Source organism: Perca fluviatilis, chromosome 12, assembly GCF_010015445.1.
Source record: "Perca fluviatilis chromosome 12, GENO_Pfluv_1.0, whole genome shotgun sequence".
NCBI classification, from domain to species: Eukaryota; Metazoa; Chordata; class Actinopteri; order Perciformes; family Percidae; genus Perca; species Perca fluviatilis.
In genome coordinates, this window is record NC_053123.1 from 19,582,816 (window position 1) to 19,610,106 (window position 27,291).

Genomic DNA, 27,291 nt, shown 5'->3' on the forward strand with positions numbered 1-27,291 from the left:
TCATTTAAAAAGTAATAAAAGACATAATAAAAATCACATGCCCTTCACCATACCTAGAGATTGGCGTGGGGTACTTTCCATAAAATCATCTTTCAATGCAAATCAAACCAGCTATTAGGCTAACCAACATAAAACCATGCCAATCTAGGTATCTAGGTATGGTGAAATGTATGTGATGATGTGGGCTTTTAATTCCAAAGGCCAAGGGAACTTTATAAGGATGCATAGTATCCTGGATCCATGAAATAACTGGCCTTTAAAAATAGTGAACGACATATTTAAGAAGACATAGTAAGCACACATCCACAACAGGCTTATCACAGATTTGTCAGCCAGTAAGTAACAAGAATTAGCAGTATCCTGTAGTTTGTCCACCACAGAGCAGGGGTTCACTTCAGTTTTTAACTTAAATATCCTGCACAGTATTAGTCAGAATTCTTTAATAACCAAATCCAATTGATATTTTAACACATTTTTGTTATGCATTTATGTTTAGAAAAATATATACCAGCCATTATATTGAAATATGGAATGTAACTACATTCACTCAAGTACTGTACTTAATTTGGAGGCACTTGAAGCCTACTAAAATTGAGTAAAAAATGTTACTTCACTCAACTACATTTCAGAGGGAAATAGAGTAGCCTACTTCTTCCATCACTAATTTTTTAAAACTCAAAATATCGATACCAGTATCGGCCCCAAAATTAGCTGTGTGTGCTTTTCAGGCTGTCATGTCGTCTGCTGTGAAAAGAGCCCATATTGAACTGTTTAGATATGCCTAATTTAATTGTATGTAGGCCTATTTAAAGTGTATATTACATCAAAATAACCCCTAATTAAATATTTCCGAGCTAAACAATATCAAAACAACACACACAGTTTTTTTTATTGTATTTGCAGTGACAAGTATGGCTAGTATGGTAAGGTTGTGTTTTAAGTTTGCTAATGACTGTATCAAATATTCTCTATAACTATGGTTGCAACACAGTGTGCAGTCCACAGTCAAATATCTGGCAGTGAAAAGTTTGTAAACACAGCACATCCTGGACTATACCAAAAGCGAGAGCAGTGATTTCACAGTTATGTCTACATCTAAATTTTAAAGATGCACGAGGAGAAACTTGTTTATTTTTTGCTGTAAGTGAGAATTTGGCTTCCGTTTTTCGTGTATTGACTTAATGGCGCTGGTTTAAAGACAAAAAACAATCATTTTATTGTATAAAATACTCCCTCCCCACCCCTTCTCTATCAGGAAGTGGACATTCCGTCCGCCTTCAGCTCTGAATCAGCTGAGTTTGAGGATCCCGCCCCGTTTTGACTATCAGCCATCTGGGGATGTTTAGTGACACACGACTCATCCTCTGGACAAATAACAGGATAACCATCTCCTTTCTTTGAGCTACGTTAGCGTGAAGAATGCACTATGAGGACCGGGCTGTCGCTTCTTTAAGTCGGACTGCTTTGAAGCGAGGGTGCTTCGGCGCATCTTGGGTTTGTTTCGCAGTTGGTGAGTCATTGATGCACCTGATAGCTAGCTAATTTTGTTTACGGGGCGATGCTCTAAGGTGTTGTCTTGTTGTAAACACAATACAGTAATATTTCTTCTGGCACTCTAAAAAACGAGAGCCTGACGTTAAAATAATTACGTTAACGTTACGTTTATTTATTTTTTTAAATAGCTAACGTAGCTGCATCTTTGAATTTCCCCTAACGTTAGTTCAATTTCGTAATGACAAAAATGTGCATACGCTAACCTTAGCTGTACACAAACATATTTCACTTTCTGTAAATATAGCTTACTCGTTTCCTAGTCTTGGAGGCAATAACATCATCCAGTCTGAGGTCGTGCAATTACATAATGTACTACTCAGCTCCATAATGCTACAGTATCCTCACAGGCCAAAAGCTGCAGCAGCCAGCTGTCAATTGGCCAGTTTGTTGTCTTCTCATCTGCTTTCTCGCAGCGAAACCCCGTCACATTACAGCCTGCTGTGGTGTTGGTGTCAGTCAGGTGACACAGTCGATAGCGGGGCTTGTTGTGTGCCATAGTGCGTGTGTCCACCCTCAAAGCACACACTCCGCTGCCAACAACAGTCTGTAGAAATGCATTGTTTTATCGCACTTGCTGTCCTGCGTATACATAACAATGAGGAAGTGAGAATGTACATTTAGTTCTGCTTGGCCTACACAATTTAATTATCTAGCTGTCAGCTGTGATCAGACGGGGCTTTTAAGGATCCTCATTTGCTTGGTTTCACACAAATAAGTTCTCTCTTTTCAGGAAGAATGATGGTCCATCTAAGGAGAAACATCTGAGCAGGGACTGGGTAGAATAGCAACACCTAACCTGTGGGTGGTTTGCTTTGAAGGGGTGACTTTTTTTTTTACATATTCTGTCTTTAACCACTCTTAATTTTGATAAAGCTGTCAATTTGGAAGAAAACGTTGGAAAGGTTAATCCACGTGTGACAGGGTTGTGGCCAGGAGCTTTCTGCAGTCACGAGTACTGCATGTGGCTTTTAGGGATTAGAAGTTTTTGATGTCATAAATCTGTTTTGGTCAGAGATTACAAACCAGTTGGCATACATTTTTTTTCTCTCCATTTGATCATTTCCAGACATGTGTTTTATATCACTCAGTCACTTTTTGTTCCTTTGCTTTTGTAATCTCTTGAGCTGCTGTAATGTGTACATTTTCCTGGTGCGGGATCAATTAAGTTTATCTTATCTTATATGAAATGGGTAATAAGTGGTAATTGGTGCATGTATATGGCATGTTCTATCAATCATATTCAAGAAAGAACATGGCAAAAAAGTATACTATTACCAAACCAGATTTTCCTAAATAAAAAGTTGCACAATAGTAGCAGTTTGCTAAATGTACCATATCACCTAAAAGCCAGGGCCGTAGGAAAATGCATCTTCCGTACAGTAGAGAGCATTATTGATATTATTGACCAGGCCAAGGTTAGTTTATTACAAATATGTCATTATAGGTCTATGTGTTAGCCACTATGTAACAGGAAATTGCAATACAGAAATCCCCAAAGAGTACTGGTAGGTAGGCCTAATTGAAGGATAAAGTTATACAGTCTATTTTAACTGATACTAAATCAATTTCCAGTGAAGTTCTTTGTTTAAAATGTTTTATGTTATATTTGCTGTTAGTGTTATGTTTTTGACAAGTTAATGAATCTGCTACAAAATGTTCTTTTCAGAATATCTACTTGTTTTGATCACTTAATTGCATATTGTTGATATATCATTATCAGATCACTATTGGTATTGGCCTGAAAAAATTCTGTATTGGTTGGGCTAGAACGAGAGCGTAATTAATTAATGGAAGGTTTTTTGAGGTCAGTGTAGAGGTGGACCTGCTGCTGACTAAGGCTGAGCCATGTAATGACAACAGAAATAATTTTGATTCTTCATCCTTCTTCATCACTTTGGCACTTAATTGCTTACTCTCACTCTCCTGTTGTTGTTTTTTCCACAAGAAATAAACCCAACTCATCCTGTCTTATTCCCATATATTTATTATTTCACTTTTTATTTTAATTGTTGATTAAATTTAACATATTGTTTTTACATGTATTTATTACTTGCTGATAATTTCACCACTAATACAGAGTCGCCCAGCACGTGTTGTTGGGTTTGTCTGCGATGGTAAAGCTCCTCTCAGCTCCTCTCAGCTCAGACACAGGGAGTCCAGATGTCTGTGCTTCTCTAATCCTGCTGTCGATTCCCCCACCCATCTCTCAAATACACTACACACACAGACACACACAGACACACACACACACACACACACACACATACACACCACCGCCTTTGCCATGTGCTTGAAAGCAAAAAAGCTACTCTTTCTAGATTATACAGTATATTTAGCAGTTGGCTACTTGTAAACAGAGCTAAAAAGAGACTTAAATCCATCAGGTGGCCAGAAACCTATCCGAATGAATGCTAATGTTGCTCTGTGCCTGTTGGATATTTGCTATGACAACACTATAAGGTGATAATGTTGCCCCATGTTTGCCCCTGGGCCAAAAAAAGCCTATTATTGCTGCTTTAAATGTTATTGTGTAAACAAGAGAGAAAACTGTATGCCTCTGTTTGTGCCCAGTCCATAACTTGTTTTTTTCTCTGGAAGTGCATGCATGGCCACACAGTTTGTGTTAGCAGGACTCCTCCCTCCTCAGACTGAGAGACAGGTCAATCAGACAAACACTGACCAGTCATGAATGAGGACATTTGTCTTCATAGCCTCAGAGCGTGTTAGTGAAGGGAGCTAATTGGCTAATTTTATTTGCCATAAACAAGTCTAAGAGGCAGAAGGATAACCAGGAGGCTGCAGACAGAAATACTACCGCCGAACTGAATATTCTTTTGAGTTTGAAAAACATATATGTCTCTTTCCTCAAAACCTCTTATTTGTCTCACTTCTTTTCCAGAAATATTGTGCTGAACATGCTTGCATCAGACTGATATATCATGGATCCTGAGGAGTTAGAACTGCAGAATGACTACCGTTATCGTAGCTATGCGGTGGTCATTGAGAAGGCACTGCGAAACTTTGAGTCCTCGAGTGAGTGGGCCGATCTCATCTCCTCCCTGGGCAAGCTCAATAAGGTACGATGTATGATGCACAGAGTGGACCTGATGCCATGGAAATACTGTAACTGCTAATATTTGTATATGGATATCTCAGTATGGCCTGCTTATAGTGTAAAACTAAGTCTGTAAAGGAAGAACTTTGGTCTCTTGGTTTATCTGAATTTACAGCAGCATTTGCGGTTGTCAACTTCACAGCTATTTTGTGTGTTTAAGTTCTCTGTACTTACAGTATGAGGAAGTTATTGTTGAGACTCTATCTGTGTTATACACCCTTATTGCTCAAGTATTCTGGCTTTTTATTTTTGGGTAATAAATGTGCCATAAGAGCATATGTTTACTTTGGAGTGTCAATGTGTGTTGATGCAAAAACATAAGTCCTTAAAGTACACAGAGAATGTGAGGGAAAGACTATGACACTATGTACAAAATGTCCTCAATATGCCTGTAGGTTTATTGGTTTTATTGGATGGTTGTACAAAATTCTTACTTTATATGTAAACTTTTTAGTTATTGGCCAACCCAGTTTTTTTGTCTTTCTTTCAGGCTCTGCAGAGTAACCTTCGCTACTCCCTACTCCCCAAAAGGCTGATCATAGGGAAGCGTCTCGCCCAGTGCCTGCACCCTGCTCTGCCGAGCGGAGTACACCTCAAGGCTCTGGAGACCTACGAAGTCATTTTCAAAATCATTGGAACAAAATGGCTGGCCAAGGATCTTTTTATTTACAGGTAAAGAAATTGGCATGAATTCGTTACTGCTTTGAGGAGAGAGCTGGTCTTATTATGTGCAGCTTTTTATGATATAACTCGTGTGTGTTTATGGTTTTCAGCTCAGGATTGTTCCCGCTGTTGGGCCATGCAGCCATGGCAGTGAAGCCAATGCTGCTAACACTGTATGAGCGTTACTATCTCCCGCTGCAGAGGGCTTTGCTGCCCAGTCTTCAGGCCTTCATAACAGGACTACTACCAGGCCTGGAGGAGGGACTGGAGGTTTACGACAGGTACGTAACGTGACAATATTCTATATTTCTCTCATTGTAAACAAATCCCATGAAAAGACCAAAACCAACAGTGATCTTACTAACAAGTATTGTCTATGAAGCCAAAGCCTGATAGCTTATTCCTCTGTGCCATAGAGCTCCATTGTTGTCCAAAAACTATTAAAAAAAAAAAAAACATCAAATAGCCACATTGTTGAACTGGGTGACATGTTCCTGCATTATGATGAACATGGGCACTGTAGTTTCTTTTGAGTCAATCCCACAGACACCATCCTGCTGCCATAAATACTCGATTACTGAATGTTTATTAATCTGCAGCTGAAAATATTCAAATAGTGCACTATTTACTCCTGTTGTAGTAACGTTTGCTAAAACCTACAGTGACCAGCTGTTTTGGAAATCTACTTTTGGTCTCTCTTGAGGATGAGACTGCATTTCTGAATGAGATTACCTGTCTAAATAAAGGTTAAAAAAAAAATCCCCATACTGGGATCATTGGGCAACATAAACCCTGGATTCCACCCGACACACCTGCGCTGCATTCCAGCAGAGAATGCAGCCGCCGGAGCTGATAGCTGCCACTCTAGACAATATTCCACAAACATCCTCATTTATTTGCACATTCTACAAAAAACATCAACAGTGCGAAAAAGATTGTGAAATAATTGTTTGACTGTGAACTAGCTAGACACCGAGAGAATATATGATACCTTATAAACCATACAACCACACAAATTGTAATTATATATTTTCAGTCTGTTGTTAGTGTTAAGGAATGTTGTGTTCATTTTCATTAAATTGCCTTTTTCTGTATTGTTTTTACATAAGTTTAAATATGGGTCACCAAAAATGTACTTTGGCAACCAAATTTAAGGGCTTGGTGGCCAGTGGGGCCAGTGTTTAAAAAAAATGAGTGTCCCTGAGCTAATATACTGACATTTTCGGCCAGTTGACTCCTTAGGATTGTATACTGCCTAAACCGTACTTCTATTCTGAAACAACAGAGGATTTTGATCAGAATTATATGGTATGACATTACTAACTACAAGGTCAGCCTGCCACTCAGAAATACAGATTTATTAATGGCATAACAGGGAGTTCTCTCCATTTTGTACTCTCTCTCCCTCTCTCTCTGTCCAGGACTGATGCCTTGCTGCTCAAGTTGTCACTGCTGGTGGGTCAGCAGGTGTTCTATGGTGCACTGTGGGGCACTATGCTGGTCACCCCCTTGGTGCGACTGCCTGCATCTGTCTTTATAGTCACACATTTTGACTGCATGGCATCCCTGCGCCAGCAAACATACATGCTAGGCTATGACCACCGACTGGTGGTGAGTGTCTGTGTTTGTCTTACTGCAAAAATGTGGAATGAAGTACATTTAATAGTTATGGGGATATTGTTGTATTGTGGACATATTTCAGTCATGTTTCAGTTCTGCTCCATAACCCATCTTTTTGTCATCTGTCTGAACTTCTGAGCTTCTCGGCTTCTGTCTGTCTTCAGATTAAGTCGGTGTGTCTTTCTCTGCAAGATTCAAATGTCCTGGTGCAGAGGAACATGCTTGAAATCCTGCTCTACTTTTTTCCATTTGCTACATGCCTGGTAGGTACACACATACACACACTCACTACCTGTTTTATTTGGACAACATCTTTGGTTCTAAGTGATCTAAATAAAGTGTTTTTTTCATTTCCACTCCTGAAATCATTTGTCAAACATCATTATATTCAGGTTATGTATGAGGAAAAATGAATGACCCTGTAATTACAATTATATACTGTATAAACAGCTGTCACTGCTGCTTGATAATCTAGTGCATTACTTTTGTGAATTGTCTCCAATACTACCTCTTTACCTTCTTTCCCATTGAACATAGTGCCTGTCCTGTCATTACGCTCCCTTCTTTGCTGTTGTTCCTCAACCAACTGTAACTCTGTGTGTTTTTGGTTTAGGACCCAGTGGAGTCTGGTATTGCCATGAGTGGTAAAGACATGATAACAGTGGTGTCTGCAGCCTCGCTTACACTACTCCGCAGAGACATGTCCCTCAACAGACGCCTCTACGCCTGGCTCCTAGGTGCCGATCATTGAAATTCCCTTCAGTAATAAATTACCCACTCAGTCTCCCAGTTAACTGTGAATGTGTTTTCAGGGACCGACAAAAAAGGAGGAATGGTGGCGCCGCACCCCACCCTCTCCTCTACCACAGAGGAACATACGTCCTTCTACTTCAACACCTACTCTAAAGATTTCCTTGTGCAGGTAACTCACTCATGTGTTGGCAAGTGCACAAACAAACAAACATTTTTTTTTGTATAACCTGATTTGTCAATGCTGTTTAAGAAAACGTTCATTTTGGGAAATACACTTACTGACTTTCTTGCTACGATTTCAATGAGAAGATTAATACCACACTTATGTTTGTACTGTAATTATGAAGCTACAGCCAGTAGCAGGTAAGCTTAGCTTTATGACTGAAATCAGGGGGGAACAGCCACCTCTTTAATTAAGACGTTATATATCGTTTGGTTGATCCGTAGTGTCTGAAAATGAAAGGTTGTGGTTTTACAGGGGTTTATGTGCGGGACCATTTCTGGACTGGGAGCAGCGACTTTTCTTGTTGTCACAATGAGGTTCCAGATAGGAATTGACTGCGCCCAGCCAAGAAATAGTACCCGCTCTAACTTCTATCTTTATTCTCGGCAAAAAGCAAATAAGCACGTACAGTAAAGTAAATGAGAGGAAGTGGAATCCACTTGTCACAGCTTGGTCAGGTGTATCTGTTTGAACGGTGTACAAATGTTTGTCACGTTTCTCTTATTCTCATTTGTTTGTTTCTGTGACTTCAGACTTATTATTCTTATTATTATTATTATTCTTCAGGCTCTTATTAACATCCTCAAACAGAAGGATGTGGAGAGCGATCTGGAGAATGTGATTGGGTACCTCAGGCCCTTTCGCATCATCATCAGCCTGTTGGATAAACCGGAGATAGGTAGGTAACACTGAGCAGTACAGTACGCAAACATGTCAAAATGTTGAATTACTTGATCACCACCACCACCACTCTTGTCAATGTCTCAGCTTTAATCTAAGCATGTTTCACTGTGATAATGACAATGTCTCTGCGTAGGTCCAGTGGTCTTGAGCAGTTTGTTGTTGGAGGTGGTCCGAGCCTTCTACAGCTACTGTCTAGAGATGCTGGGGGAGGAAACCATCGCCAGCTCAGGGCTCTCAGGCAACCAGCTAGCCATGTGAGAGCGATAGATGATAGGACAGATGCAAGGATGTTCACTGTTGAATTCATATTGAACTGAACCTGTGACAATATTACAACTGACAAATGGAAGACAGCAAAAAAAAATTTTTTCATATGTTTTCTTAAACAGTAGGATAAAAGAGAATAAGAATGCATCGGAGATCATAAAGACGGTGAATATGCTTGTGAGCTCCATGAACAGTGAATACCTGTGGGAGTACATGATGCGACGCTTCTGCACTTCTCTCAGGTATGGCTGGAATGACTGTGACGTTCAATCCTTATTTATAAAGGGGAATTTATCAGGTGTTGACTATACAGTACGTTGTGCCAACTCAGAAACATGCAAGATTATAGGTCAAATTAAAAGTTAGCAGTAACATACGTTATATAAACTACAGCTTCATTAAAACAGTGAGGTTAAAGAAAGCCAATGGCTGAATAGAATAAATTGTTTCTGTGCAAAATAAACATTGCCAAAAATTTGTACAAAATGTGTGTGAACTTTTTCTTGTTTACCCTCAATTATCAACCGACAAAGGATCACTGTTTTTATTTTTTTCATCTTTACTCAATAGCGACAAAGGTGACCCACCGACGCCTCCTCGGCAGGACCGCTATCACCCTGCTCCGTCTGTCACAGAGATGTCCAATCTCATCATTTTCCTCCTTGACATTCTCCCTCTGGTAAACATCTCTCACACTTGCACACCATGAGTTCCCTGCCTTGTGAAACTAAATTGCAAGTAATAATTTTTAAGATTTGCCTAAAAAACAAGTTACAGGTTTGACATTTTGGCAAAATCCAAATACAAAAAAAAAATGTAGACAGATTGAAAAGGCAAGGTATTATTTCGAGAAAAAGAGTTAACCATTTCTTGCATCCCTCTGGTAATCAGTTACAGTTAGGTTTAAACAAATATTGACTATTATTCAGCACTAGTTTGACTCATAGACACACCTGAAGAAATTTGTATACACAAACAGTAGAGCGTTTCACACTGCACAGGCTAAGGGGACCTGTTAGCCTGGGGCTAAGCTTTCACATTGGCCCCATCCTGGCACATTCCAATGTGGGCTAGCTGCAATTTTATCCTTGGGCTTGTAGGCCCTGCTTCAGAGCAGGGTTAGCCTCAAGTTTGTTGGGTTATCCCCTGAAAATTAACTAAACACGGAGTATAAGGTTGCCGGATTAGATTGCTAAAGTAAAGTTTTTTGTTGTCCAATCACGTGACTTCTTCGTCATGTAAACATTAATCACTTGTTCCAACAGACATTTGACCCAGGGCTAGTAGAAGTGCAGTGTGACTTGTATAGCCCTGGGCTTAGGTCAACATTGTGTTAAGAATATGCAGTGTAAAAAGGGCTAGTGTGTTTTTCCCCACAGGAGCTCCATGCTGACATCCAGTCCCAGTTTCTCCCTGAGATGTTGGGCACCATGCTGGGGACCCTGCACAGCCACATGGAATGTGTTAACCTGGAAGATGTAACACAGGGTCTACGCGCCTGCTTTAAGGTTCTGAGTAAGATCCAGATGCCTGTGGCTTATATGGATGTTGAGGCAGGGGCACAGACAGAGGACGTAGAGTTACAGTCACTGGAGGAGGAAAGCAAAAAGACTCAGGTAAGGCATTTTACAGTCTGTGCCAATGTGTTTTCTTTTTAAAGTACTCATGCTTGATGTTCCACTGTTCCTCATATCGATATTACTCTATCTAGGATATAGAGAAAGAAGGCAGTGTTAGCCAGGTTAATGGTGACCATGGAGATGAAGATCTGAACAGAGATGGAGGAGATGAAGCAGAACCTGCAGATGGTATATACCCAACACTCAGGTCCGAAGACAGTGGATTGGGCATCAGCGCCTCACCGTCAGAGCAACATCTCCTACCAGGGATGGGGATGGGCCAGGAGGGAAATGGAATATGCAAAGAAGGCGAGGGAGTGTGGAGGAGAGGAGGCTGTGTAGACACCATGACCCAGTGTCTGCAGGACATCCTGGCCTTCATAACCACAAGGTAAACCACTGAGCCACTATCAAATTTGCTGTAACCTACATGGACCTCTTTTATTAAGTGTGATTCTTAATATTTTCACTACTACCATGTTTCAGATACCTGCTGGTGCAGGTGGAGGATGTCGGAGGACCGGAGGCTGGACCCCAGTCTGACCTAACTGCTGCTTCTGTGGATCAGAAGACATTGTTGCCAGGCATAGGGGGACGTGAAATTAAAGACAAACTAACTGAACTGTTTACTCAGCACAAGCCTAAACCCTGCCCTACATCTGATGGCCAGCTCTTAGCAGCCCCCACAGAGAAGAAAAAGGAGCGTGGGCGTGTAGGGTGTCTGAACTGGGCGGCTGGCTACATGCCCCGGAGCAAGGCAGAGATCTCTGAGGCCTGTCGACAGGCCTTCACCGCCACCTGCCACCTGCTGCTGGAGTGCACCACCTTCCCTGTCTACCTAAGTGAGGAGGAGACTCTGGTTCTCCACACAGACATGTTTGGCAACACAGGTCAGCACATGCATGTATATGTTATTTATCCAGTTGAGTTAATACTACTGTCAGCTACATACTTGAACCCACAGAAGTGATTAAAACGTTTTTGTTTTCCATAGGTAGTGACGTCGACAGCCTGCCAGTGTGGATTAGGTCCTTGATGACACTGTGCTGCCTGTCCAGGGACTACAACATCCAGCACACTGCAGTGGCCTCCCTGTTGGAATTCATCAACCACTCCCAGTCCTTAGCACTGGTCATCCAGGACAAGCACAGGCGCTACCAAAAATCTGACTCCAACCCTCTGAGTGGGCGGCTGCAGATGGTCACTGTGCCACCCATCTACCCTGCTCTGCTTCGTGCCATAGAGGAAGGCACAGATTTCTATCAGGTTAGGTTATAAAAGGAAAATGTTGGTGTAACTCAAATCTGTAGTGTAAAGCATAAATGCTGATGTTTTTTTGTTTTCTTTTGCTGTGACCCAGAGGGTGTCCCAGGTGTTGTGGAACCAGCTGGACACAGAGCGGAGAGAGCAGCACATTTCCTGTGTGGAACTCTTTTACCGGCTTCACTGTTTGGCTCCATCAGCCTCCATCTGTGAAGACATCATCTGCCAGGCACTACTGCACAAAGACAAGGTGTTTTTGCCTGCACACACACACACACACACACTCAACACGATTTGTTCGCATATTTGTTCTCCCAGCATCTTCTAGATGTGTCAGTTTGACTGGGACACATGAACAGAGACACTAGAAAATGTGACAAGTTGAACAAAGAAGCCAAGAGATTACCTTGTGTTTGTCTGCCCCAGGCTGTTAGGCTGGAAGCACTACACCGCTTCACAGTTCTATGGCACCTGACCCGGGAGATCCAGACCAACAGGACCGTGTCTCGCAATCGCTCCTTTGACCGGTTAGTAGTACATAGTTGTAAAGTGGGGACAACTTGAGGGTAGTGTCTTTATTAACGCACATCACTATGTCTATAATTCTTTAATACTGTATATTTTATATGTAAGTACTCATTTTATATAGCTTACAATATCAACATATGTGTCAGTGCTCCTCTGATGGTGGATTAACCTGCCATACGAGGAGGCATTAGAGTCAGAGGTGCAACGATGGAAAGTGGCACAACAAAGTTGAGAAAAGTTCTACTTTACGTAAATGTCCCACAGTGTGCAAAGTGAAACCTCCGATGTAACAATAGTACTTGAATACGTAAAATCTGAATGAAATGTCAATGTGATTTATATGATGTATAACATGATCAAAACACTGCAGATTGAGTAAGATCTGAGATCTTCGTATCCGTAACCCATCGTGAGAAGCACTGTGTGAACTCCACAGTTTGAAATCTTTTTTTTTTTTTTTTTTTTTAAAAGGCATGATTTTAATTTTGGGTTGGGAATCCTTTATTTACTGAATCTGACTGTTGAAGTGTGTGTCTCTCTCAGGTCTCTGTGTGTTGTGGTGAATAGTCTAAGCTGTACAGATGGCTCAATAAGTGCAGCAGCTCAGTGTTGGCTGGTCAGGGCTCTTTCCCTTAATGACGTAATTCGAATCCTGGAGCCTATTCTGTTGTTGCTGCTTCACCCCTCCACTCAGCGCTGCTCCATTCAGAGCATCAAACAAAATCTCACTGCTGGTAAGTGCATTTGTCAGCATATGTTGTGTAAGTGAATACAACTTCGATTGGATGAACATATGAATGTGTGTTTTGTTTTGTTTCTTAAAGGTAATCTGAAAGGTCTAAGCAACAAAAGTCGAAGCTCCACCAAAACATCTGGGACATCTGCAGATGCCATGGCAACAGAGGTCACCAGCTTTAATCTCATGAACATTGTGGACCGGGAATCCCTGTGGGCAGAGTTAGACAGTGGCCCGGAGTTGGCCAAACCACCGGACACTTTAGTGATATCTAGGAGTGAGAGTGAAGCGACAGAAGAGGAAGAGGATGGAGAGGAGGAGGAGGAAGAAGCCGAGAGTGAACACACTGAGTCAGCTGACACTAGTGGTGCCCAGGTATCCACTGAGAACTCCAGCTCAGGCTCTGTCCCCTACCGCAGCATTGAGGAAGGAGGCATTGTCAACGGCCTGCGGAGGGCAGAGTCCGAGCACACACAGGCATCTGATTCACTGTCAAGTGAGGATGAGGAGGATTTAGAGCTGGAGGCTATGGCCAGGTCTCGTCTGTTAAAACAGGAGCGTGAGAAGAGAGAGGCCATCGACTCTCTGTTTCGCCATGTGCTTCTGTATCCTGTGGCAGACGGCTGGCGCCATCTGCTCCAAGGCTTGGCACTGCTAGACAGCCTGCTGCGGAGCAATGCTGAGTGCTTACTGGTGGATGCCCTCTCCTACACTTCTCTGGACACAAGCTCTGCTGCACATTTAAACCTGGTTTCCAACCTCTTGCAGCGTCACCAACAAGCTCAAGATGGTCAGGGTTTCTACGGCGGCCTACTTTCTCCTTCATCCTCCCCCTCTTTGCCCCCATCCCTGCTCATTGAACTGCTGGTGTCCTTGTGCCTGCGATTCCTGCGCTCTCAATACCCTTCCTATCTGAGCCTGGGTCCTCTTGACCTGCAGGGAAACAGGGAGGTTCAGGTGAAGAGTGTGGAGGTGCTGACCCGAATGGTGAATCAACTTGGCTGTATGGCACGGGGACAAGAGGGCAATGGGGCCAGTCTGGAGCCTATCCGCAGACTCCTTTCAGGATGTAAAGTGCAGCAATATGCTCTGCTTACACTTTCTGCATCCATGTATGTCAGCCAGAGGGGAACAGACAAGGGACCACCCAAGGGTCTGGAGCTGCTGGATGAGCAGGGATGCCTGTCAGAGGAGAGTCTGGTGAATCTTGGAGCAGGAGGTGGACAGGAACAGTACCCCTTACAAATGGAATTACTGAAACTCCTCCAGGCTCTCATAGTCCTGGAGTGCCAAGTGTGGCCTGGTGGGGCTGTCTCAGCAGCTGGTGCAGTTGGAGCATCTGGCCAGACCGGGGAGCCTCGTGAATCCCCAACTGCCACCACCCCCCTTGCTCGAGAGTGGCAAACGGCAGTTCTTTTTCAGCAGTCCATCAAGGCAGCACAGTACGTCCAAAGCCACCCCATCACAGCCCAGGGAATGTTTGTTTCTGCCGCAGCCAGGGCTCTGCAGCCGCAGTACGGCTATGCCATGCACCCCCACTGGGTCTCACTGCTGTGCTCCTCTCTGCCATACTTGGGTCGCTCATTAGGCATCATTGTGGCTCCACTCATCAGTCAGATCTGCAGGAACTTGGACGAGCTGGTCAAGCTTTACGAGCATGATGGAGGAAAGACAAATCAGAGGTAAACTAAGCACCACTGGAAACCTAGGCTCTCACTGATATAGTTTTGTACACTGTAACAATTTGACAGATTTAAGTTGGTCCTTTCTTAAGTTTAGGGGTGCCAGTTAGGTCTCTCTCCTGCTATGTAGGATTTTATGTCGGTCTCAAGTCATCCAATAGTCAAACCCACGTAGATCCAATAACTAAAACCAATGTAAAAAAGTAAGTAAAGTCATGCAAGAAAATGTTCCACTTCACAAGGACAATATAAAACAGTACAAAGACACACTGCTTAGTTTGCGAATAGTTTTTGTAATTCAAGAGGTTAAGCAGTGTAAGTAGTTATGTGGACCAGTGTGTATCATGGTAAATGTGCAAGAACCAGCAGCAGCCATCAATCGCAAAAATCCCCAAATTTTGTCTTTTAAATTGTAGATATGTTTTATGTTCACTGCTGCATGCTAATTTAAAATCATCAAAAATTAACAGTGAGGACACTATTGTGCTTTAAATGTTTTGTATTTATGTATTTGATGTATGTGTTTCTGTCTACTGGTCAGCCTGAGTGGTAGGAGGGAAAACATTGCTCCTGACTACCCTCTGACTTTGCTAGAAGGCCTGACCACCATTACACACTATTGTCTACTGGACAACAAAAGGGTGAGGAATTAAGCATAGACACAGATATGTAGGCCTACCTCTTTTATGTATGAGAATGTAAATACCCATTTTCCTCTCTCTTTCTCTCTCTGTCAGTCCTTGGTTGCCTGTGATCCTGTAGATGTCCGTAATGCACGCAACGCTGTGATCGAGGCACTACCGCACATGCTCAGTAGCATGGCATTGTTATGGGGGGTGGTCATGAGGGAAGAGCTTCAGAGGCGGGCATCTGACACTGCACAGAGCAGTAGACACATTTCTAACTCTGTCTACTTTAAAAGCACCAAGGTGTGTTACATACGTGCATATTTCACTTTTTTATACAAATGTATGTAATAACAGATCTGTGTAATTTATGCTGTATGTGATTGTTGATCCAGCCCTTTCACATTTTCTCCTGTTTGGCCATGTGCATGGGTTATTATGGAAAATGTCATCCATTCATTTTATGGTGTGTTTAGATCTTACAGCAGCGGATACTGGAGTTCTTGGTCCCTCTAACTGGGCAGTATGGGATTCAGCTCATGGCTTCACTGGGAGCAGTGTGGAGCACCAGGAAGAGTAAAAGGAGACATAAAAACAAAGTAAGAACTGCAGTGTTTCTAGAAACCTAGAAAAGACACAGTCACATAAGTCTCACTGGAAAGCTTTAGTGCATTTGTTGACATCATTACACTCCTGTCTTTTTTAGGTTTTACCTGTGACCAGTGAGTCTCGTCTAACCATTGTGGCTCTGGTGAAATCATTGCACACCTTGCACACAGATGCCATCCTACAATTGGTCAAGGAGGTTGTGAAAAAACCACATCAGATCAAAGGAGAACAGGTATACAAACCTACATATATGCACAGCTTTTCAAAACTATACTGTATATATACGGTATCCTGGAAGTTTCTAAAGTCAATTCCCTCATTTTTGTAACTTATTATACTTTTCTCTCCATCAGAAGTCAACCCTGGTAGATATCCCCATGTTACAGTTCAGCTATGCCTATATCCAAAGGTAGGTAGGAAATACAATGCAACCTCAGATTTAATAAGACCATTCTATAAATGCTCACTGTTATAATCATTTATGTTGCTGTATGTAGCATTTCAGCTCAGACTCTGCAGGAAAACGTGGCTCCTCTCCTCAGTTTGTTACGGGAATCTGTTCAGCTCAACCTAGCCCCGCCTGGGCACTTCTTGTTGCTGGGGTCAGTTTTAAACACTTTCTTTACATTTTCAAGGTTCATTTACTGTCAATGCACAATGCAGGGTTGCACAACAAAATGCAGTTGTTGTCCCTTTATTCTAAGAAAAACAAAAGTTTTTAGAAATGCACTGCAGTCCATGACATAACAATGATTGGCCTGCTGTATCTGCTCAACATTTGTTAGTTTCCTTTGGGGAAATATGATACTCATTAAACGTTTCTGTCTTGCAGAATACTGAATGACATTGTCAATAGGCTTCCGAACCTGGACAATAAGAAGGACACTAGAGATCTGCAGGTATGACGCATGTTGTATCGCTCTAGCTATGATTGAGATAGCGAGCGAGTGCATGCATGGGAGATACTGCGGTGATATTGATGGTGTCATTATCATGCAGGAGGTGACTCAGCGGATCCTCGAGGCAGTGGGCGGGATCGCAGGGTCATCTCTGGAGCAGACCAGTTGGCTCAGCCGCAACCTTGAGGTCAAAGTTCAGCCACAGGTTTGCCCTGAGGCGGACGAACCTGAAGACGTAGACGTGGATGGTGATCATTACGGTAACTTCCTTTGACAAATACATGCAGGCATGACCTCATCCTATCCACTGGTTGAGAAAGTAAAACCCAGGCAATCAATATAGCCCTGTGTCAGATAGTAAATAGAGCTTATAAATCACTAATGTTAATTAGGAACAATGACTAAAGTGACATCTGCATTTAGATCTATGGGAACAGTACAGACCTGAATGCTTGATTTCTACACTGAGATTGTCCTGATGCTGTCTGGGGCATTTTCCTGCCATAGTTTGGGACTACCTGTATTCTGAGTGATCACTTTTATTCTATGATGAAACATTTATTTTAGGGGTGGGGGAAAAAATTCGATACAGCATAGTATAGCGATATTTTCCATGGCAATACTGTATCGATACACAGACGACAAGTATCAATCTTTTATTATGTGTTTTTGCAGCAATAAAATTGAAGTGAGATGACCAAACAAAGAAATTAATCTTTTTAGATAAAACAGATGTTGACAAATTTTAAATTGGGAAAGATTTGTTGGAAAAAAGGTAATAAATTGCAATATATCATAGAATATTACAATATGTTTAAAATGGCAATAATATTGTATCATGACGTAAGTATTGTGATGATATCGTATTGTGAGGCCTCTGGTGATTCCCACCCCTAATTTCTATCTATAATTGGCACCTACTTGTCACTTACAAGTAATGTCACTATTCCCTCTCTCCTTCATCTCCTTGTCAGAGTCAGTGGCTCAAGCTAGCACCATGGTTTCCTCTTCGGCTCCCTCAGGTTACAGCGTGCAAGCTCTTGTACTCCTGGCTGAGGTAGGGTTTTTTGAGGTTTTATTTATGCTGAGGGAATGAAAGTGTGAATCTTTTTGTGTTTGTATTTTCTCACACATTCTCTTACCGTATAGGTCTTGGCACCTCTTCTGGACATGGTATACCGCAGTGATGAAAAGGAGAAAGCCGTTCCTCTAATTTCTCGGCTCATGTACTATGTTTTCCCCTACCTGAAGAACCACAGGTAACTTGTGTGCAGGGCTATCTTTATGCTAATATATAACAGCTTTGGTCTGTTTGGTCTCAGTAGACTTCATCTATCTTGGACTTTTCTCCTCTAGTGCCTACAACATGCCCAGCTTTGAAGCGAGTGCTCAGCTGCTGAGTAGCTTGAGTGGGTATGCCTATACCAAAAGGGCCTGGAGGAAAGAGGTCTTTGAGTTCTTCATGGACCCCCTCTTCTTCACCATGGCTGCCTCCTGTGCTCCCAGGTTAGTATGTTTATTTGACACACACACACACACACACACACACACACACACACACACACACACACACACACACACACACACAGAGGAGTTATATTAGCTCTTACAAAAGAAGAGATTATACAGTACACACTTTGGAAAAGTGCAATTAGCATAATGTAATGGATATATGTTATGGATATATGTTATTTATGGCAGTGAACATGAAGGATGACTTCATCTAAAGTCCAAACATTCAGGACTTGGGGCTTACTACTCGGGCAGGAGAGTAGAAGGGAGAGTAGTCAGTCTGCTGCCGCAGATGGGAAAGTCTGATGGTGACCAAGCTGATTTGGCAATCAAATCCAGGAGTTGACACAGCCCATAGTTCAGAGAGGCTAAGGAAAGTCCAAGTTGTTCTTCTTACTCTTTTCATGTCAGTAACCATATGGATTAAAGGGGAGATGGTGACACTTATTTATAAATGTGTGCATATCTGGTATATCCGATCACTGTAGAGAGTACTTTCTCCAGAAACTCAAATTTAATATGAAAATATATACAGTATCATATTATTTTGTACATGCAGTACTTTTATAAATATAATTACTCAGTTACATAAATGTTCTAAACAGTTTTTTTGAGATTTTAAGGATATGTTGGAGGGATAACTGCTGTTGAGTGTGTGACTCTAGGTTTTATGATCAGAGATTACAGAGGGATGAGTGAGTCAATGCTTTAGATTGACCACCCTAATGGATTAGGTGTTCTCACTTTTTTTTTTCTCACGCATTTAGGATTAGGTATTGGATAATCCTGCACGTTATCAGGGTTTTTTTATATGTTTTTTATGACATTCTTTTCTTTCTTGACATTTCTCTTACTTTAATCTCATCTTTGTTGCTCTGCATGGAGGCAGTTGATAGAGCGCGAGAAACGTGTCAAGCTCACAGCTCTGGCTGTTGGAGCAGGGAAAAATGTGTGTGCATACCATGTGTAAAATGATCTTACTCCATCATTATATAGAAGTGTATTTCATTTTATAACATGTCTAAAGTCCTGTTGTTGATTGCCCTGTGTTCTTTATAGTTGGAAATCCATTATTGACCACCTGCTGACTCATGAGAAGACCATGTTTAAAGACCTCATGAGTAAGTACAGCCTCGAGGAAATGTTTGTGGTGCTGTAAAGATACAATTATAATCTAGTGAGAGGTAAACTGTGACACAGAAGGTTCATTTGTTACTTTTAACATCTAGATCATAAAATGGCGATAATGCAGAAGCTTTCCAGGCAAAGATTTCAGGGAACAGATACATAGTGATGGAGAGAACTTATGGAGATTGTTAAAAATGATCAATTCCTAAAAAATAGAAGAGTTAAACCTCCAAGTATTTAAAGATAGACAGGTACAGTTTAGACAAGAAATGAATTGTTTTCAAGCCAGTGCAGTCAAAATATCACTTCTGGAAGTGGTGTGTCAAATTACAGACACATTTTTGATTATTTGCTGTTACAAAGCTGTATTTCTTTCTGCTGTAGGCATGCAGAGTGGCTCCCTGAAGCTGTTTGCTAATGTAGACCAGAAACCCATGCTGCTGAAGCGCCAGGCATTTGCCATGTTCAGTGGAGAAGTTGACCAGTATCATCTGTATCTGCCCTCCATTCAAGGTAAGGTGCTGTTTCTCGATATTTCTGTAGATTTGTATGTCATGTTCAATTAAGTGGTTGAAACAGACATTCAAATTGACTGTGTTCTTTAACGATTATACAACTTTACTCCCCCTCCTTTCAGAGCGTCTCACTGAGGCTTTGCGTATGAACCCTAGCCCTGGTGTTTCAGCCCAGATGTTCCTGATGTTTCGTGTTCTCCTGTTGCGGATTTCATCCCAGCACCTCACATCTCTTTGGCCAATCATGGTCACAGAACTGGTATGATACCATCTTCTAAGAGCCTGGCTTTATATACTGGGCGGATACTGTTCAAGTGTCTATTTTAATATTCGTTAATGGAAACTTATTTTTGCAGATTCGCATATTGGCACGTCTAGAGAAAGCTCTGCAGTTAGATAAAGAGGTCTCAAAGTGAGTTGATTTATTTTATTCACAAGTTCACATTTCACTGACATTCTGTTGAGGCTGTCATTCAAAAGACTTTCCTTGTGTACCACCTAGGCTGGCTAAAGTGGTGCGGGGAGCCCTTGATAGGAATGGACCAGTGAATTTCTCTCAGGCGGAGTTGGACATGTACCTGTCAGCCTGCAAGTTTCTGGATGCCTCCCTGGCTTTTCCTCCGGAGAGAATGCCACTCTTTCAGATGTAAGAGCCTAATTCAGGACAAAAGGACTGAAAAACATGCTAACATATGTCTTTGTATATACGTTGGGCACTGCCAAGGTGCTCTTGAGCAAGGCACCGAACCCCAACTGCTTGGGGCACCTGTCCATTGACAGCAGCAGCGCCCTCACTCTGACATGTATAGGTACTGAACATGTGTGTTTAATTCAGGCCTGTGTGCAATGTGTATAATAATAACAGAGTGAAAACATTGTAATTTCCCTTGTGTTAATAAATTATTATTATTATTATTTTCTGTCTTACCTTTTCTGTACAACTATCTGTTCCATGGACAGGTATCGTTGGGCATTTGTCCCTGAAGTGGATGTGACCCGCTACGGTGGCCCAGAGAATGCGCTGATAGAAGGCGAGCAGGAATGCACACCCCATGTTGTCAGAGTACTGGAAGGGATACAGCAGCGATACAAGGTAAGATCGTACATGGGTTAAAAACAGCCAATGTCAAACTTTTAAAAGTCCACAATATTTAATGTACATTTGGATTAGATGCTTAGAATTACTGCAAGTTATGCTAAATACTCTTGGAAAATATATATTTTTTTTTAACAGGGGACATCTCAAACATACTTTAAGTCATCAGTTTAACCATTCTAAATCATTGTGCAAGTTATTAGATTGTGAGTAACCATAGCAACAAAACCTATGCGTCATGCTTTAACATCTCACTGGCGAAACGAACCTAAACACAGCCTTCACCTTGTTTTGATAAGTGATTGTTGAATAAGTGCAATAATGCCATCTGAGATGTCCATATATAATATATGAAGGGTGTATAAAGGGTTCTTCCCTTCCCATTTCCCTAAATTGGGACACTTGGTCATGCATAGTCACATAATTATTGATGATGTTTATTTTGCCGCCCTAGTCTCAGATTGCTGATATGTTATCATGGAAATGGCATAAGTATAATGAATATCCCAGTGTCTGTGATAAACGTCAGCTGAAACTGAACTCTGTCAATATTGTCTAACAAAAGAACATACAAAGTCCAAAAGTCACATTCATTTAAATTGTGTGCATGTGCACGCAGCGACCGGCAGTAGTGGCGTTTTCTTGTTTTTTCTCTGGCGTTTTTTTTGTTGAGTTATTTATTTGTCACTGCTGCAAAGCCAATTGTCCCTCTGGGGACAAATAAAGTTCTACTTGAGAAAAAGTCTTGAGTGCTCAGAAGTTCAAAACAAATTATGAAGGTGCTCTTTGGAAAGGGAACAAAAGCTTCAAAGAAAAAAAGGATCCAAGGCACTCTTCTTGTGAAATATATTATAAAAAGCCTTTATTTAGATGACTATTTCATATTGAAATCTTACTTTAAAAGTAGAGCTGCCCACCTTTTTATAATAATTTTCACAAGAAGAGTGCCTTGGATTCTTTTTTTTCTTTAAAGTTCTACTTGACTTGACTTGTGAAATGACCACATCTCACTCTTGTTATTCCAGATGCTGAATGGGCTGAGTGAGGAATCTTCCACAGAGCATTTGACGTTCCCGCTCCTCACTCAACGCTCACTGTCCTCCATCACCCAGCTGTTGCCTTTCCTTCACACCCTTTGCTGTTCTTTCCAGGGCCCTCCCACAAATAGCCACTCTATACCCCACTTCCCAGTAGCAGACTACCCAGCAGCCAGTGCAGACACAGTCCTGAAGAGGCTGGAGTACATCACTGAAGAAGAGTTCCTGGACTCCATGGAGAGTTAGAACTCAAGCATGAAGCGTTAAAGGACAATTCCGGCGCAAAATGAACCTAGGGGTTAATAACATATGTGTACCCAGTCGAACGTTCTCTGGGATCTGTTTTTAAATGCTAATCGAATGTGTCTCTAGCTTTAAACAAGCTAACGCAAACCGGTGGTTAGTTGCTAACGCTAGCTTTCAGGGCAGATGGTAAATCACTATTTTAAACCACTAACAAGGCTCAAAATAGCACCCCACTTCAGTCATGAGCAGTCAGTTACTGGTTGCATAGCGCTCGTGGTTTGACTGCTCATGACTGTTTTACAAGATGCGCCCTCATGTAAACATGAATGCTACTGTCTTTATAATCTATCTTTTTAATAAACTTAGTACACTTACAAAGTTCTCCATGCTTCGGTTTACATGTAGGGACCCTCATTCTGCTACCGTTGAAGTGTGGTGCTATTTTGAGCCTTGTTAGTGGTATAAAATACCGATTTACCATCTGCCCCGAAAGCTAGCGTTAGCAGCTAACCACCGGTTAGCGTTAGCTTGTTTAAAGCTAGAGACGCATTCAATTAGCATGAAAAAAGATCCCGGAGAACGTTCGACTCGGTACACATATGTTATTAACCCTAGGTTCATTTTGCACCGGAATTGTCCTTTAATGAACTAAGTCCTCTTCTCAAGCTCTTAGACCTGCAGCCATACAAGTGGAATACCTAAAATAGGCACAGTTGGTGATAATGTTGTATTGTGAACTAGAATCAAAAGGAAATGTTTTGGAATTTTGTTTTTTAATGTGTTAACTTGTCTGATCTCCACATAAAAACGTATACATCTGAGATGCTTTCACACTGAATCCGTATTAGAAAAGCCTAGGCCTACTTTGTTGTTGTTATTTTACTTTGAAAAAACACGGTAGAAGTATTAACTACAAATTACTGTGGAATGCTTCTTTCTCTCTCAAGGACGAGCATCATCTTAGTTGTAAAATATTCACACATTGAGATTGCGTCAGTCTACTCTCTGCTTCATATGGTTTAAGACCAAAATATGTTACCATTAAAAATGGTTATTATGTAAACCAACTTCAAATGATTACCTTCTGTTATTATTAGGCATGCACCTTGTAATAACAATAGTTCCAGTAAATAGTTTTTAGTTTGACACCAAATAGCAGATTCACTGTGAAGAACTCTTATTAAGTATTGTTAATGTGTTCTTTTCACTTTTTCATAACTTCTGGTTAACCACCCTTTCTGGTGCGTGCATACTTTGTCTGACTTTGTAAGAATGTTAAGAAGAATGTAAAGACTACAGTATTTGGCTGCTGTTGAAGAGGTTATTTCTCTTTGATTGTTATTGGATACATTGGACCTCACAAACCTTTGGCTAAAATTCATGTTAAGAGTTGTATGAGTAAGGTACTGAATGTAGTTTAGGTACACCACAAATACCCTTTGAAAAATTATTGGGTGTACCCCGCTAAAATACATGCTTGTCATTTTCTGGTGTTTAAGGGAAATCTGCTTTCTTTGTCATTGTTCATGGATAGTTTTTGCAACAGTCTGTTGTCTTTTTTTTTTTTCCATGATGCTGAATGCTTGAGTAATTTATTTTGGATGTTCAAAAGACCATGTCAAGTTTTTGAATAAACAGAAGACTCATTAAAATAAATATTACGCTTAAATAATGTGTTTTCAATTTACAGCTACAGTTGCTTATTTTTCTGCATTTGTGTTGGAAAGAATTTGCTATAGGACTCAGAACTGTGACAAATCTAATCAAATTGGTGGTTTCAATCCCTGATTCCAACTGCCCACATATTGTGTTGGTCAATATGTAATATAGTTCTACTATTGTAGACTTTGGTACCAGTTTGGGTTTCTCTTGTAATCTTTTCTACAGGTGGGTGTCTGTGGATGGCATAATGAATCTCCATTGAGGTATAAGAGATTGAGATTTTTTAGACTACATAGGTCTACATTGCCTTAGCATTCCCTATTCACCCAAAACTAAAAACTGAACTCATATGCCTTGAAGATTAACACAATATGCCAACATAAGCTTGTCCTTCCTGATTCTTTTGTATAAATAAACTTCAACTGGGCCAGAAGTCTTCAAGTCCTCCACCACACTTCATAACTCGATAATAACTATATACCTTTCAAAAGTCTTCAATAATCAAAGACACATACTTGATCCGGCAGAGTGCAATAATTCACTGTATCATACGCACAATACAGAAGCTGTTTGAAATAAATACAAATCTAACATGAGCACTCTTACTCTTAATGAAACCCCTCCTTCTGTGGACTACTCTGAAGTTCCGCTTTATCTCCAAAATGTTAGGCGTTTTACACCATTAGATGATCTGTGTCCTTGAGTCTCTCATGCAACCTTTTGGGGTTCAATTTTCCACTGAATACTTATTACAATATTCTGTACCCACTTTGTCACCTGGTTCATGGCAGCAGCTGCTGCCCTGGTCCTGCTCCCACTGCTACTATTATTATTAGTCATAGTTCTATTATCTTTACTGTTACTATAAATGCCATTCATATGTTATTGCTGTGCATCTCTCTCTCCCTCGCTCCATGGCCGCCCGCCTATTAAGTAAGGTTCTGTTCGTTACATTACATACATAACATCCCATTTTTCACAAATGTTGCGACCCCTCATTCCTGGTTTCCTATTATTTCTGATTGCAGTTGAAGGATAAAATTTGACTGCTTCTGGTCTGGCCCCAAAGGCCAGAGTCTCTCTGACTCCAACATGGTCACCTCAAATACTGCTCCTTTAAGTTTTGTGTTTGTTGAATGTTAGACCGGAAAATCAATACACAGGATTCGTTCAGTTAGTCTATAACAAACTTTAGTAAATGATATTGCAAGCAAAATACAACTTATGCATAAGGAATCAGATTTCCTTCAAGACCATTATCTCTCGCCCTAACGCCAACAGTCTCTTCGGAATTCTGAATTTCCAACCTGACCTTTCCCTCTCTCTCTTTATCCTCTTCAGGTTTCCTCCTTCCACAGGGTACACCGCTGCTTATCAGTGCATCTGTTCCAAACGTCCTGTTTCTCACAGCAATTCGCACAAACCTCATGACTAGACCATTGTTTTCGCTGCTTTTCTGACCAAAGTAAATTTTGTTACTGTGTCAATTATTTCCTGGGTGCTTCTCCGGTCCAGCTGCACCCTCCACAAGTCTTATCACTCCCAGGCCTATTGAAACAGAAAAAGCAAGGTCAATGTGGCTTAAGGCCTCTTACTAATATTCTACAAAATATATTCTTCAGTAACCATATAAATTTCTATCTTTATTTTTAATTTAATACATACTGTGTACATATACTTATATTGTTTATACCTATACTTTTATTGTTTAATATTACATTTAGAGAATGTGTGATGTGCACCAACAACACCAAAACAAATTCCTTGTATGTGTCAAAAAACATACTTGGCAATAAAACCCTTTCTGATTCTGATTCTGAAACAAATCCCTTTCTGGTTTCAACCACGTCTGTATATATTTATGGAAGCCCATTTGCGACAAGTGATTAAAAAAAAAGATCCTGTAAGTTATAATTAGAAACTTTCTCTAAATAATGACTTAGTATCTCAAAAATGAGGTTAGTTTCTTTAAATAATGTGATGTTTTCTTAAAATAATGAGATGGTATCTAAAATGAGAAACTTTCTCCAATTTATGATTTAGTATCCCAAAATAATAAGTCTACTCAAAATCACGTCATTATTTTTTAGATACTGTATATCTAAAAAAAAAAAAAAAAAAAGACTTGATTACTAACTCATTATTTTAATAGTGCATCACTATTTGAGATAATATAGTCATGTGATGGCTCCTAGGCCTTAAGACCTGTCCCTTTGGTTGCTGGGATCTGGGGATTGGCTAATAAGGACTGATGATTGACACCTGGATCAACTGATTGCTCACATGTCCATAAATAGGAGTGCCTGGGCAGTCACTCTCTGGCACTCCTCAAGGTTGCTTGGATTTTGGGTTTAGTTAGACATTACTGATAAACTGATTGCATGTTTACCTTTTTGTTTATTTAAATAAATTTGATTTTCTTAAGCAAACTGTGTTCTCCACCTTTTGTCATACCTTTGAGCCAGGTCATGACAAGTCATTATTTTGAAATTCTAACTCGTGACATACATTATGCTTTCTTTTCATCACATTGGTGGAAATGGGTTGGTTCATTTAATTAAACTTTTTGAATACTTGTCCATTGGCAAAAAAAAGGCCAAATATGCTAACCGTCTGTCCGTCTCTGACATGGTAGCCTACTAAAGGATGTCAAAGATGGAAGGCTACGTGTGCCCCTAAGGGTACTTTGGAAGGCTGCAGGGGGTACGTGACATTTTTTGCAAAACGTTTTTCAGTTACAAGGCTGTAGTCATTTTCTTCGCTTTTTTTCAAAGTTTTTGTCCCTGCTTTTGTGTCTCTTGTTTTGACCAATTCTTGCCTTTCTTCCTTTTTTCTACGAAGTTTTTTTTTTCTACGAAGTTTTTTTTCTTTTCTTTTTTCTTCAAAATTTGTCACTTTCGTCGCCCTAGTTTTGCCTTCCTTCTTTCTTTTTTTCTTTCAAAGTTTGTATTACTATTTTCGACGTATTCTTGCCTTTCTTCTTTCTACAGTCTTTCCCCAAGGTTTTGTTTAAAAAACATAAATCATTCAAATGTTGCAGTTGTTTAGTAAATCTATCGCTGACGTCGCTGTATTGTTCCTCCTTTTTTACTTTTTTGTTTTTCTACCAAAAACTATTCGCGCTGGTTAGGGGTTACATGGCTTAAAAAACTGTTCAAAGGGGGTACATTATTGAAGTAAGCTTGAGAACCACTGCTCCAAAGCTCGTCTGAGGATTCTAGGCAGTTCCTGTACTCACGTGGGCTTTACAGGAA

The 27,291-nt window shown here is 40.8% G+C and overlaps 1 protein-coding gene across 3 annotated transcripts; it reads left to right on the plus strand.

The window, feature by feature from the left end:
- The first annotated feature begins 1,303 nt into the window (after positions 1-1,303).
- Positions 1,304-22,481, plus strand: dop1b (DOP1 leucine zipper like protein B). Of its 3 annotated transcripts, none has more exons than XM_039817991.1 (38): positions 1,304-1,510; positions 4,454-4,631; positions 5,160-5,341; positions 5,443-5,613; positions 6,754-6,943; positions 7,117-7,215; positions 7,566-7,689; positions 7,765-7,874; positions 8,496-8,607; positions 8,746-8,866; positions 9,002-9,121; positions 9,450-9,558; positions 10,259-10,495; positions 10,591-10,889; positions 10,985-11,388; positions 11,493-11,764; positions 11,859-12,011; positions 12,188-12,288; positions 12,833-13,023; positions 13,114-14,707; positions 15,249-15,348; positions 15,445-15,636; positions 15,810-15,932; positions 16,040-16,174; positions 16,296-16,351; positions 16,440-16,544; positions 16,775-16,841; positions 16,942-17,101; positions 17,816-17,898; positions 17,991-18,100; positions 18,198-18,347; positions 19,413-19,474; positions 19,866-19,994; positions 20,119-20,255; positions 20,353-20,408; positions 20,499-20,642; positions 20,957-21,089; positions 22,118-22,375. In XM_039817991.1, the coding sequence occupies exons 2-38, from the start codon at positions 4,494-4,496 to the stop codon at positions 22,373-22,375; spliced, it is 6,927 nt and encodes a 2,308-aa protein (XP_039673925.1). In that variant the 5' UTR covers positions 1,304-1,510; positions 4,454-4,493. The 3 variants fall into 3 exon arrangements, with proteins under 3 accessions (XP_039673925.1, XP_039673926.1, XP_039673927.1); XM_039817992.1 differs by lacking the exon at positions 1,304-1,510 and adding an exon at positions 2,355-2,374; XM_039817993.1 differs by lacking the exon at positions 1,304-1,510 and having other exon boundaries at positions 4,494-4,631; positions 22,118-22,481.
- Positions 22,482-27,291: the final 4,810 nt, after the last annotated feature.